The sequence below is a fragment of the Lampetra planeri genome, chromosome 35 (assembly GCF_965212315.1).
Source record: "Lampetra planeri chromosome 35, kcLamPlan1.2.h2, whole genome shotgun sequence".
NCBI lineage: Eukaryota > Metazoa > Chordata > Hyperoartia > Petromyzontiformes > Petromyzontidae > Lampetra > Lampetra planeri.
Window position 1 is genome coordinate 3,626,653 of NC_136141.1, and position 14,357 is coordinate 3,641,009.

The 14,357-nt window shown below is 51.4% G+C and overlaps 1 protein-coding gene across 1 annotated transcript; it reads right to left on the reverse strand.

Annotated features, from left to right (window-relative positions):
* Window positions 1–7,964: 7,964 nt before the first annotated feature.
* Window positions 7,965–14,084, reverse strand: LOC144730167 (forkhead box protein L3-like). The gene is made up of 3 exons (XM_078610767.1): window positions 13,595–14,084; window positions 11,614–11,952; window positions 7,965–8,106 (listed from the first exon to the last, which is right to left on the reverse strand). The coding sequence occupies exons 1-3, from the start codon at window positions 13,690–13,692 to the stop codon at window positions 7,965–7,967; spliced, it is 579 nt and encodes a 192-aa protein (XP_078466893.1). The 5' UTR covers window positions 13,693–14,084.
* Between the last annotated feature and the right edge of the window lie 273 nt (window positions 14,085–14,357).

Below are 14,357 nucleotides of genomic sequence, written 5' to 3' on the forward strand. Positions count from 1 at the left end.
AGCCACGTGAGACGACGCGTATCCATCCCCCTTATCATGCAATACTCTCTCATTACCGTTCTAATAATATTGTTTTTGTATATTTCAATGTAGTCGCTGTTTTAACGTTATTACTATGTTACCGTATATTACCACGTGATTGATGTGTTTTAAGGTTTTGGCGTTAAACGAGCCGGGTATCCTTTGGTGCTACGTGTTTTCGATATACCCCGTTCTCAAACACTTTTTTGGCCGTACATCACGCCTGCGCGTGTGCGTGCGCGCGTGTACATGTGTGTGTGCATATGCGTACGTTGATGTATGCGTGCGCGTGGCTTTGTGTGTGCATACGTTTGTGTATATGGGGGGAACGGTGGCGTAGCGGTTAGCGCGCCGCATTATACAAACCCGCCGTTTCCCGATCTGAACTGGTTCCGGGGCCTCCCCTGGGTCGACTCAGCCTTAAATGAGTACAGTAAGTACCTGGTGCGGTGTGTTTGTGTAAACATCAGCACACCACCCCGCTCATAGGTGCGCTCGCAAACGGCACTTGCCCCAACTCTCCGAAGAGGCTATACCATGGGGAGTCTTTGTCTTTGTGTACATGCGTATGTATGTGTGGGGGAGCGGTGGTGTAGTGGTTAGCGTGCTGCGCTACGAACTCGACGACTCCGGTTCGATTCTCGCTCACGGCCACCACCGGTGACGATTATCTGAACCGGTCCTGGGTCTCCCCTAAGCCACAAATTAGTACCTGGCGTGGTGTGTAAATATCACCACTGGGAAGACAAAGGCGGCCGGGCGTGGTGCTGGCCACCCACCCCCCTCGTGTACCGTGCCGGCCTTCACAGGTGCTCGCTAACAGCACTTGCCCCAACAGTCTGTCAAGGCCGTACGGGGGATCTTTGTCTTTGTTTGGACACATTCTTTACCCGTCCCCATTCTCCCCGGCGACTTCTTCACGACGCGCTACCAAGACACGTGACTCGTGCTGCTCTACGTCCCCACCGCAATCTTGCGACGCGATGGTATTTAACCCCCACCCCCCCCCCACGTGCGTGACGACGATCGTACATTAACAGAGTCAATCCGCCGATAACGCAAATATCCTCGTTTTTTGGAACCTAAAACGGTGCCACCGCGTCCCGTCGTGCGAGTCGAGCCCTCTTATTGCGTGCGTTCGCTCGCTCGCCGCGTCGAGTTTGTGCGCTTTCTTTTATTTTTTGCGTATCGTTCGTTCTACACCTGCCCCCCTCCCCCCCCGGCACCATCCGATCAGCGCGGGTGGCTACGTACGGTGCGAAACAAGTTCAACGTGCACGCGCGCGCAATGCACTTCGTGCGCGCGTGCAGAGGTCGTCCCAACTGCCCCGGTTGACATCCGGCGTTTTGCCGACGATCGCCAAGTTGGGCGATGCCTGCGGCTGCACCGCCGCTCCAAACCACGCCGGCCATCACCGTCGGCTTGCATTGTGTCGGCGGCTCTCCGCGAGACGAAGGAATGGTCGCAGTGGGCAGTGCACCACCCTGTGTCAGGGCGCGTCGTGGGCATCGCAAGAGGCGATGCCAACTGTCGCAGCCACTGCACTCGCTCCGATTGGTCTCATTTACTCGTTGATGCCACGGAGGGACAGATGTTATCGTACACGCAGTGTTTGTTTAGTTTTTTTGTTGTTGTCCAAACCGCGTCGCTTGCGTTGTGATCCTACCAACGAATTCGCAATGCCAGAGCCGAAATGATCCGAATTGTAAACGGACAGCCAAAAAATATAACCGCGATGCACGGATGCTTTTTTTAATATGCTGGTGCAGTCATCGGTAACTGGACAGATACCACGCTTCAGAAGGCCCTTTTCGATTACAAATTGGGTCTAATACGTGAATATTTACGCCGATGGGAGGTGTCGTTGACAAAGGGCCGTGCGGGGTCAGTGGCTCTCTCCGTAGTCAGACATTGGTCGCCCGGACTAACACCGTAAACTGGACACATATCGAGGGAACCCGGCCTATACATCACGGGTGGAACAATCCCCCAGATATCGAACTCATCGTCTCGACAGTTCTCGGCTGGTGATCGAAACAACCCCCGTTTACTTTAGAAAAGCCACATTGAGGCGGGGGATTATTATTTTTTTGTAGGAGGGTCCTGCTTTGAGACGTTTCGCCGACTTATACATCAGCACTCGGGAGGAAATAGGAGCAACCCGGATGGAAGCCTCCAGTCAACATCAGCAGGCGTCAGGGTCGGGATCGAACCCACGACCTCCTGTATACCAGTGGCGAGATGTTGACTACCTCGCCCGGTATACAGGAGGTCGTGGGTTCGATCCCGAACCTGACGCCTGCTGCTGTATATTTGGAGTTTGTGTCTCTCTCTCTTCACGATGGCTAGGAGATGTTGACTCCCTTGCCCGGTATACAGGAGGTCGTGGGTTCGATCCCGACCCTGACGCCTGCTGCTGTATATTTGGAGTCTGCGTCTCTCCCTCTCTCTCCCGTGGTCGCGTGGATTTTTCTCCGGGTCCTCCGGGTTTCCCCTCCACATTTACAATCGATGTCACGCGTTTAGAGTATTTGGCTGCTATCATGTCCATATCATTTGTGATAGCCAGGTCGCTTCTGAAAAAAAAGAGTTTTATATATATAGCTCAGTGGGCCTTTCCGGGTAAAATAAATAAAAACGTTTAGTTTTAATTTAACAAAACCCGGGGGGAGAACATACAAACTCCACACAGACAGAGCGCCCGAGTCCGGAATCGACAGCCAGGGCCCTGCCTTACCAACAACAACTGCACCGTTAAAAACCACCACCACCACCACCACTGCCGCTGCGTCTCTGCCAATCTTTGCCGATCGTCGTCGTAGGCGAACGCGGCCAGGGTTTCGATCTCGCCAACCGCTGTTGGCACGGCGGTTGGTGGTGGCTGTGGTGGCGGTTGGTGGTGGCGGTGGTGGCGGTTGGTGGTGGCGGTGGTGGCGGTTGGTGGTGGCGGTGGTGGCGGTTGGTGGTGGCGGTGGTGGCGGTTGGTGGTGGCGGTGGTGGCGGTTGGTGGTGGCGGTGGTGGCGGTTGGTGGTGGCGGTGGTGGCGGTTGGTGGTGGCGGTGGTGGCGGTTGGTGGTGGCGGCGACGGCCGTCGTGGCGACATCAGGGGGAGGAGGAGGGGAGGGAGGAGGGGGGTGGGAGTCGCGTTTGATCTCAAGACTTTACGCGGGGTTCGTGGCGCCGTTCGCGCGATTCCGTGGGGAGCCTTGAGCGATATCCGCAAGCGCGCATTTTCGCGTCGCCTTTTGGAGCGAAGTCGTCGCTTTAACGCGCCGCCGTCCCATGACTGCCAACTCCTCGTGGTAAACGTTTGGCACTTACCAAGTCGGCGAAGAAGATGACGACGAGGATGATGATGGATTTGTTTTCCAGCTTGCTTCACTCATGACCCGTCGTCGTCGTTAGCTGATGATGATGGCGCATGGACTGCAAGGGTTAAGAAAGATGATGATGATCATCATGATTGATGATGATGACAACGACGAGACAGCGTCAAGATCTACTCGTGGTGATCTTCATGGACAGTTGTGTTTTTTGTTGTTGTTGTTGTTGTTATCGTGGCCAGCTGATGATGGACTGCAAGGGTGATATTGAACCTGGAAAAAGCCCCCGATATTTCGCCAAGATGAGCACATTGTTGCGTGCAACCCAGGCGGGACATCGGGAACGTGCCGGGAAGAGACACTCAACGCGAAGAGCTTGCACCACGCACGCAGAGACACGGAGACAGAGCCACGTGCGCGGAGCGTGGCGTGCAGATGAAGACGCGTACGGAGACTCTCTCCAGCCTGCGGCCTCTGCGATCGAGAACGTTTGAAGGACAGCTGCTGCTGGCATTTGTTGGATTTTTGTTGTCGTTTGCTTTCGTTGCTGCGCGCGATATTTTTGTTTTGTTTATTTTTTGTGTTTGTTTATAATAACCTTTGACGAGTTACTTTGTGTTGTTGTTCAGTTCGTATTTTCACTTGGTCCGTTTCGCCCGTGTAGCAAACAACACAACTATACAGTGTGTGTGTGTGCCATTTGCGTTGTCTCCGTTGGGGGCCCTCTCGCCTGGGTTAAATAAAAAGGAGCTGAACTGAGATGATGGCTTTGTGTAAGTCTCCCTCCTTCCCCCTCCCCCCTTCCCTCCCCCCTTCCCTCCTCCTGCCCCCTCCCTCCTCCCCCCTCCCCACTCCCCTCCCTCCTCCCCCCTCCCTCCTTACCCCTCACTCCCCGATTGTGAGATGCGATTTGCATGATCTACGCAAATACAGGGTGCTTCAAAAAGATGTTAACACTTATATGAGACTTTCGTTTTTTTAATGGAAAAAGAACGGATACTAATACACTGCAATATTACAATAAATGTACGTTAATAGCTTCAAAATTTCAGAGTCTTCACTTGTTCGCCATCGTTGTCAACGCATTGCCTGGAATCTTCTCCAGGTGGTCTCCAGAGCTCGGGAGGCACATTTCTTGTGGTGTTGTTGCAAATTTTCAGAAGTGTTAACATATTTGTGAAGCACCATATTTGATCATATTTTGATTCTATTTTTGTAGTAGCGAGTGTTGCTGCTGCTGCTGCTGCGATGCCATGGTGAGCACACTGCACTTTGCAACGCAGATATGGTCGGTTCGATCTCCCGGAATGGCAGTGCAAACAATGGCCACGTTCCTTAATCCCCCCCCCCCGACTCCACAATGGGCCAACATCACCACCACATCGGAAAACTCCACCAAACACAAACACATTAAACCCACCCTCCCCCTCCCCCGTTACTGTTCCCACACCTACAATGTTAAGCAACGTTTTTTAGTGTTTTACGACTGTTTTTTTATTATTATTACCGCTACGATTATTATTAGTATTACATTCAAACTATAGGGCTCTAGGCTTTTTTTTTTCTTCCGGAATTGCCCCCGCGTTTACGCCGCCGCTTAAATGTCACTCGTTTATGGGCCATGAAATTACCGCCCCTAATATCGAGGGAAGTGTGGTCCTGCGCCGTGTTTACCACCCCCCCCTCCCCCATCACCCACAGCCTCCCTCGCCCCGTTCTCCCCTCCATCCACCAACACCTCACCGCGTGTGTGCAGTTTCGCTGTTGTCGAAGTCCACGCCTTCTGTAATCAACGCGGCTCGGCTCTTAACATTGCTTTGCTTCGGTCAGGGTTGGCTGCCCGGCCAAATTACATCACGGACCGAATGGGGGGGGGGGAAAGGACCGTGAGAAAAATATAAACAGGGGGGCGGGAGGGGGGGGGGCTCCACCTATTTCTCTTTGGCACAACCGCCCTGGGCGGTTTACATTTACATTGGATAATCGCCATGCGCTCAAATGTCACGATGCCTGCCCGCCCGCCCCACACCGAGACGCAATTACGTGCCCCCCCCCTTCCCCACCGATGATGTGGGGAGTGTGGGGAGTGTGGGGGTGTGGGGTGTGTGGTGTGTGGTGTGGGGTGTAGGGGTGTGTGGATTTGTGGGGTTTGTGGGGTGTGTGGGGTGTGCCGGTGGGTTGGGGTGATGTGGGGATGTGTGGGGGGTATGGGGGTGTGGGGATGTGTGGGGGTGTGTGGGGTGTGTCGGGTGTGGGGGTGTGTGGGTGGTATGGGGTGTGGGATGTGTGGTGTGTGGGGTGTGGGGTGTGTGGGGGGTGTGTGGGGTGTGGAATGTGTGTGGGGTGTGTGGGGGGTGTGTGGAATGTGTATGGGGTGTGTATGGGGTGTGTGTGGGGTGTGTGTGTGGTGTGTGGGGGGTGTGTGTGTGGTGTGTGGGGGGTGTGTGGGGTGTGTGGTGTGTGGGGGGTGTGGGGTGTGTGGGATGTGTGTGTGGTGTGTGGGGGGTGTGTGGGGTGTGTGGTGTGTGTGGGGTGTGTGGTGTGTGGGGTGTGTGGGATGTGTGTGGGATGTGTGGGGGTGTGTGGTGTGTGGGGGGTGTGTGGTGTGTGGGGGGTGTGTGGGATGTGTGGGATGTGTGGGGGTGGGAGTGTGTGGGGGTGTGTGGGGTGTGTGTAGGATCTTCACCTGTGCTCGTTATGGAACGGTGACGTCAGTGGCTTTGCGCGCAGCTGCAGCGGCAAGGAATCCAGAATTCGAGTTTCGCGTTATTTGAACGTTCTCTTTATTACTGAAAGTACCGTAGTCCAGCTAAATCGAGTAAACACGTAACAAGTACCGACGCTAACGAAGAGGTTGTAAATCGTTGCTTAGATTAGTGTTTAGCAGTTTGTTTTTGTTATTGTTGTTGTTGTTGTTTAACAATGTAATGTTCCCAACATTTTGTTACGATTGTGCTATCTGGGTCGCGTCGCGAGATGTTGAGAGAGCGGCTCGCGAAAGTTGACAATACAGAGCTACCTCCGAACATCCATTAAAGTGAGCCGTCGTTCACGCAGTAGCGGGCAGCACTTTTAAAATATCGTACATACATATTATATACGTGTTGGTCAGCCACTCGGAGTACGGCGTGACACCACCATCCACCGCTTGAGGAACTGCCGATTGATTTTTGTAAAAGCGAAGAGGCTAATGCCAACAACATTTGTGAAATCTGCAAAATGACAAGAGACATCCATCGGCATCAGAACGCAATAATAGTGCAGGCGGGCTGGAGAAAGAAAAAAAAAACGAAGATAAAACAACATCAACAACAGACACGCAGTAACGGCGTGGATAAACATTTGCGATATTAAATTTGTGTTGTTGGATTTTTGTTCGAATCAGCCAAGCCAATGAGCCCCATCGAGTGGATACGGGGGATATCACACAGTGTAAAGTTGTGGCCCAAAAATTCAGGGCACATCGGGTTATTTCGCTGATACTCTTTAGTCTTTTCGGAAAGTCACGTAGGTAAAAAATTAAAATTAAAATAAAATGAATGAAAACAACTAAATTAAATCACGACGTTTCGGGCGCAACACAAGCGTCCTGAAGAAGATATCTACGTGACTTTACCGAAAAAACCAAAGTGTGAATCCTTGCAGTCACGAAAGCCTCAAATCTAGGATATTTCGCTGATATTAACACTGGCATTAAAACATTGAATTGTTTATTCCCAAGGTTAATATTTTAAGTATGATCATTAATAATATCGGGGTTTCTTCTTTTTCTTCCTTTTGAGATGACAATTAAAAATTTGTAATAAAATTCACGAAGAATGTGTGCCGCACAACCCTCCTTCATCTCACGCAGCCAGTCCACACATCTGTCACGTGAAACAAACCAGCCGAATGTATCACTGCTTCAGCAACAAAGACAAATACAAAGATCACCCGTATAGCCTTAACAGACCGTAGGGGCAAGTGCTGTCAGCGAGAACCACCTATGACGGCCTGCACGGCACACGAGGGGGTGGGTGGCCAGCGCCACGGCCGGCCGCCTTTGTCTCCCCAGTGGCAATGTTTGCACACCTCACCAGGTACTCATTTGAGGCTGAGTCGACCTAGGAGAGGCCCAGCACCGGCTCGGGATAATCGTCACCGGTGTTGGCCGTGAGCGGCAATCGAACCCGGCTCGCCGGGGTTCGGAGCGCAGCGCACTAACCGCTACACCACCACCACCGCACCACCACTACCGCCACCACACCACCACCATCACCACCACACCACCACCATCACCACCGCACCACCACCATCACCACCACCACACCACCACCACCGCACCACCGCCCCACCACCACCGCACCACCGCACCATCATCACCACCGCCCCACCGAACCACCACCACCACACCACCACCGCCCCACTACCACCACCACCGCACCACCACCACCGCACCAGAACCACCACCACCGCACCACCACCACCGCACCACCGGAAGTGATAGGGAAGGAGGGAGGGGGGTTGATAGGAGGTGATAGGGAGGGGGGGGATTGACAGGGGGGAGGAGGAGATAGCTGGGGGGGGGGGGGGTGATGGGGGGAGTGTAAGTGATCATTATTATCGCCGTCGCTTAATGGTCACCACGCGGTGTCGTGGTGGCCGACCACGCCGGGCCCTGTGTGGCCGTACGAGAGGCCCGGCACGGGCCAGCCGGGCGCGCTCCACGTGACGGCAGCCGCTGGCGCTGAGAACCCTCGCCCCGCCAGGATGGACTCGATGCTGAACGAGATCCGAGCGCTTGTTGAGTTCGTCGTGCTGTTGCTCCTGCTGCTGCTGATGCTTGTGCTGATGCTCGTGTTGCTGGTGCTGGTGGTGGCAGTGGTGGTGATGTCGTTGTCGTCGTTGTTGATGGTGGTGGTGGTGGTGGACGACCCACAACGGAGACCGTCTTTGTCCGCGAACACAATGGACGATGCAGGCAGCGCAGAAGAGTTGATGATGCCTGTCCCTTGCTGCTGCTGATGATGGCTATGCTGGTGGTGATGGTGGTGATGATTTTGCTGTTGCTGTTGCTGCTGCTGATGATGAATTTGCTGTTCATGCTGCTGCTGATGATTATAATTGTGTTGTTCCTTTTGCCCTTGCTGCTGCTGGTCATGATAACTTTGGTGATGATGATGATGATGCTGCTGATGGTGGTGGTAATTAATATGCTGCTGCTGCTGCTGATTACTTTGCGTCTGTTGATCTTGGTGTTGCTGCTGCGGATGACAATGCTGCTGCTGATGCTGCTGCTGATGCTGATGATTCTGCTGCTGATCATGAGTCTGATGTTGCTGATGATTCTGATGATGATGATTGCCCTGTTGCTGCTGATGCTGCTTATGAAGTTGCTGACTGCTGTTCCCACGACGAAGCACCCTGCTGCTGTTCTGTTTCTGATGCTGCTGATGATGCTGTTGCTGATGATGCTGCTGCTGCCTCCTCCGCCTACGAAAGTTCCCATTCTCAAACAGTTCGAACATGTTTTCACATCCTGCAGAAAATGTCCAAAAATTCCCTTTGCCCTGGCCGCTTCCTCCTGGCCTTGGCACCTGTGAAGACAACGACAAAGGTGCCCCGAATAGCCTTCACGGAACGTTGGGGGCAAGTGCTCCGAGTAGATTCAGAAGTTTATTATCCGAGTAAAATTGCCCATTTGAGCCGCGACAACTCCGTTTTGAAGGGTGACTCGGCCAACAGACAGACGCGGCAGCGAGGAGTTAATAAACTAAATATTTGTTTAAAAAATATATAAAGTTTAATTAAACCAAATGATCTTGGTTGTTGGGGCACCCGGTAAGGATGGAACTCTACCGGGCAGCAGCAGCAGCAGCAGCAGACCTCGGGGCCGGCCCAGGACCACGCTGCTGCTGCTGCTGGCGGTGGGACGACGTCACTCGGCTGGCCTGAGAGCGCCTGGGAATTCCCCCAGGAAGAGCGAGAGGCTGTGTAGAGTAGTGTATAGTGTAGTTTAGTGGTGGAAAGTGTAGTGGTGGGACGACGTCACTCGGCTGGCCTGAGAGCGCCTGGAAATTCCCCCAGGAAGAGCGAGAGGCTGTGTAGAGTAGTGTATAGTGTAGTGTATAGTGTAGTTTAGTGGTGTATAGTGTACTGGTGGGACGATGTCGCTCGGCTGGCCTGGGAACGCCTGGGAACTCCCCCAGGAAGAGCGAGAGGCTGTGTAGAGTAGTGTATAGTGTAGTGTATGGTGTAGTGGTGTATAGTGTAGTGTATGGTGTAGTGGTGTATAGTGTAGTGTATGGTGTAGTGGTGTATAGTGTAGTGGTGGGACGACGTCGCTCGGCTGGCCTGGACACGCCAGGGAATTCCCCCAGGAAGAGATAGAGGCTGTGTATAGTAGTGTATAATGTAGTGCATAGTGTAGTGTATGGTGTAGTAGTGTATAGTGTAGTAATACTGTATAGTAGTGCATAGTGTATAGTAGTGTATAGTGTAGTAGTAGTGTGTAGTGTAGTAGTAGTGTGTAGTGTAGTAGTAGTGTGTAGTGTAGTAGTAGTGTGTAGTGTAGTAGTACTGTATAATGTATAGTAGTGTATAGTAGTGTGTAGTGTAGTAGTAGTGTGTAGTGTAGTAGTAGTGTATAATGTATAGTAGTGTATAGTGTAGTAGTAGTGTGTAGTGTATAGTAGTGAATAGTAGTGTAATGTAGTTCTAGAGTCTATCGCCAGGATAAAGAGGGGTGTAGACCGCCACTGCCCAACACGCTGCTGCCACCGCGACCTTCCCCGGGACAAGTGGACCGAGAGACCGAGCGAGCGAGCGAGCGACCTCACAAAACAATAAGTAGGTACACTGGCACGTGCGTCGTTTCGAGCCTCCACCAACCGATTCCTCCTTAACGGAGTCACGGCGATGGCAGAGGCGGCGATCCCAAGAGAAGAGGCGTCGACCGGTCGTTTTACAACGCCTTCGAACCGAGTGTGTGTGTTGCGTTCGGCATCTCGGTAGTCGTGACAAGAGACAAACAAGCAACAGAATCGGCCGCGCGTCGCCGATTGTCTGGGATGTTGTTGTTGCTTGTAACGAGCGATCATTGGGCAATTGCCGTGTAAACATGGGCATGCCGTCGGCTGCCGCGAGCCTCGCCAGAGACGAGCGGATTTGAGAAACGAACGAACCAGGGATGGAACGCGGCTCAATGTTTGGCCAGTCGCGGATTGAGGGAGTAGGTGGGGATGGGATGGGATCAGTGCCGGATGATGCCAGTAGCACAAGTAGCTACATATGTAGTAGCTACACAAGTAGTAGCTACATATGTAGTAGCTACACAAGTAGTAGCTACGCGCCCCGCACTTTCAAAGGCCCCGCGCTAAATGCTTTCAAGCTATCAATTCCGGTTCAGTGATTCTGCACTTGCTCTGTTACTATAGTACTATACCGCCTTCAACTTTTACGAACGACCGGGTGTTTAAGGTTAGCGATTTGTCGTATTAGCTGGCTGTATAGCAAATGAAACAATAAAATAACTTTGACTTAAAGCTTTCGTGACTGCAGGAATTCATATATTTTTAAAAAATGTTTTTCTATCTACGTGGCTTTACCTAAAGACCCCCAAAGAATAAATTACTTTACTATACAAGTAATTTTTTACGTGTTTTAATATTCACGTGTTTTTATATTCTTGAATCTTTCGGTAAAGTCACGTAGAAGGGCAATAATAAAATAATAAAAATAAAACAATCAAATTCTCACGACGTTTCGGCCACAACACAAGCAGCCGTCCTCAGGTGACTTTACCGAAAGATCCACGAATATGAATCCGTGCAGTCACGAAAGCTTTACATCGAAATTTACGTGTTTTTTTGTTATTTAATTTAAATTCAGGGGGGCGGGGGGGGGGGCCTTCATAACATATGCTACTGGGCCCCGCAACCGGCTTCGTCCGTCAACTGTATGGGCTGATTCTTAGGTATTTTCGTTAAAGTCACGTAGGTAAAAAAAATTAAAATTAATAAAAGTAAAATAATAAAATAATAAAATAAAAATCACGACGGCTCATTTACTTGATACAGCTATCGTGCTGTGACGGTTCCACCTGAAGACGGAAGCTTGTGTTGCTTCCGAAACGTCGTGATTTTTATTTTATGTTATTATTTTTTCTTCTATTTTTATTTTACTTTTATTAATTTAAAATTTTTTTACCTACGTGACATTACTGAAAAAAACCTAAGAATGAATCCTTGCAGTCACGAAAGCTTCAAATCTAGAATGGATGGGCTGCACGGGTGCGCGTGGCACGGGTGCGCGTGGCACGGGTGCGCGTGGCACGGGTGCGCGTGGCACGGGTGCGCGTGGCACGGGTGCGCGGGGCACGGGTGCGCGTGGCACGGGTGCGCGTGGCACGGGTGCGCGTGGCACGGGTGCGCGTGGCACGAACTCGCCTTGCGGAAGCAGCTGTTGAGGGAGAGATTGTGCCGCACCGAGTTCTGCCACGCCTGCTGGCGGCACGCGGTTCCCGAGCGGTAGAAGGGGAAACTGCAGCGGATGAAGTCGTAAATGTCGGCGAGAGTGAGACGGCGCTCTGGGCTCTGCCGGATCGCCATGGCGATTAGAGCCACGTAGCTGCGTTTGGGGGAGGGGGGGGGGCACAGAGAATCAGAATCATCCGAATATCCTTTGAGCTGTGAAGATTTTGATTTGCACAGATGTCCAGCTGGGACCGGTGAGAGAGAGACGGCGAGACGAGCGAGCCACAAGGTGGAAGAGTTTAGAGGTTGATGCACAGAGAATCGGAATCATCAACATATTCATGCTGGAGGAAATCCGATGATCTATAAAGTTCTTGGGTTTTTTCCCAGATGTTCAGTAAGGGGCAGGTGAGAGAGACGGCGAGACGAGTTAGCCACCGCTTTTCGGTGGTTGATGCACAGATAATCGGAATCATCGACATATTTATCCTGGAGGAATCCTTTGAGCTGTGAAGCTTTTGATTTGCACAGATGTCCAGCTGGGACAGGTGAGAGAGAGAGAGACGGCGAGAAAAAGCGAGCCACAAGGTGGAAGAGTTTAACAGGTAGCAGGGCCTTCGCGACCAATATTATCGCGTAAATTATAAATGCGTCGTTAAACCCGCCACCACCCGACACAGCCAATTGCTAAGGTTTGTCACGTAAACAAGAACGTGGCAATTAGTGACTAGTCCGCTGGTGATTACGAAGGTGGAAGAGGTGAGTGGGTTGGTGTAGCACGAAGGGAATTGCGGAAATCTTATGGAACACACACGGAGGGGCGGGCGAGAGATGACGCATTGAACGCCGCGAGAGACGCTCTAGAAGGGGTTGCTGGATCACGGACAGATTCGTGAAAAACTTCTGAATCCCACACCTAAACATATTAAAACCAATCAACATTCATCACGATCATCATCATCACGGTCCTCACCATCATCACCATCATCATCATAATCCTCATCATCATCACCGTCATCACGATCATCACGATCATCATCATCATCACGATCCTCACCATCATCACCGTCATCACCATCATCACCACCATCATCATCATAATCCTCACCATCATCACCGTCATCACCATCATCATCACGATCTACACCATCATCACGATCCTCTCACCATCACCACCACGATCCTCACCATCACCATCATCACGATCATCACCATCATCACGATCGAGCGACACCTGCCTCTGTCCCTTGACCCTCATCCAATGAGCCTTCCCACACATCACGTGACCTCAAAGTGCCCCTAGCCTGGCACGAGAGTCACCGGGAGCGGTGGTGCAGCGGTTAGCGCGCCGCGCTACGAGCCCTGCGAGCCGAGCTCCGATCCCGGCTGGCAGGCCCGCATCTGATCCGTTCCTGGGCCTCTCCCCTAGGTCGCCTGGAGCAAACGTCGCCACGGGGGAGACAAAGGCGGCCGGGCGTAGTGCCGGCTAACCCCACCCCCTCCGTGTGCCGTGCCGGCCTTCATAGGTGCTGCTCGCTAACGGCGCTTGCCACAACAGTCTGTTGAGGCTATAAGGGGGATCTTTGTATCGTGTGGTGTATGTATGCATGCGCATGTGAGTGTGCACGCACGGTTTGTGAGTTTTCTGTGTTGATGGTGATCGGAACTCACTCAATAGCTGCTCCGCTAGCAGCGTTTGCCCCAACAGTCTGCTGAAGGCTATACGGGGGACCTTTGCTTTTATGTGTGCATGTACCTGTACGTACCTGCACGTGTCTGTGTGTACTTGCACGTACCTGTATGGCGGTCTCGATCTTTTATCATCGCTGTCTTCCAGCCCATCATCGTCGTCGAAGTTGAAGCAGTTGTACGGGTACTGGGTGTGGTTGAACATCGTGGGGCGGCGATGATTGATTCGGAGGTTCACGCTGCTGCTGCTGATGATGATGATTGTGATTGTGATGAAGCGTCATCAATTATTTAATGATGTGCTTAAGACAACATCCGTGACGACTGTGAATACATACTCTGATGATGGTGATTGTTATTTTGAAATGTAATTAATGGTACTGCAATGCGTAATGACGAGGGGCTCCGTGACTATTGATAAGGATAAATTATAACGATGAAGATGATTTATGATGAACTTCGTGATGGAAAATAACCAAAAGTTGTGATTATGACGATGACGACGATTTTTGATTATTATTTCCGTGACAATATTAACATGCTGCTGCTGCTTATTGCGACCTCACAAATAATGTTGGTGATGATGATGATGATGTTGGTGATAATGATGTTGGTGATGATAATGATGATGTTGTTGGTGATGATGATGTTGGTGATGATGATGATGTTGATGATGATATTGGTGATGATGATAATGATGATGTTGTTGGTGATGATGATGTTGGTGATGATGATGATGATGTTGTTGGTGATGATGATGTTAGTGATAATGATGATGTTGATGATGATATTGGTGATGATGATAATGATGATGTTGTTGGTGATGATGATGTTGGTGATGATGATGATGTTGGTGATGATAATGATGTT

Bases quoted from the DNA above. Each gene is read 5' to 3' on its own strand.
- LOC144730167 (XM_078610767.1), bottom strand. From the start codon at position 13,692: ATGTTCAACCACACCCAGTACCCGTACAACTGCTTCAACTTCGACGAC. The intron at 11,953-13,594 runs GTACGTGCAAGT...CCCCAAACGCAG, and splicing joins AGATCGAGACCGCCATACAG to CTACGTGGCTCTAATCGCCA. The intron at 8,107-11,613 runs GTGCAGCCCATC...GATCTCGTTCAG, and splicing joins CACCCGTGCCACGCGCACCC to CATCGAGTCCATCCTGGCGG.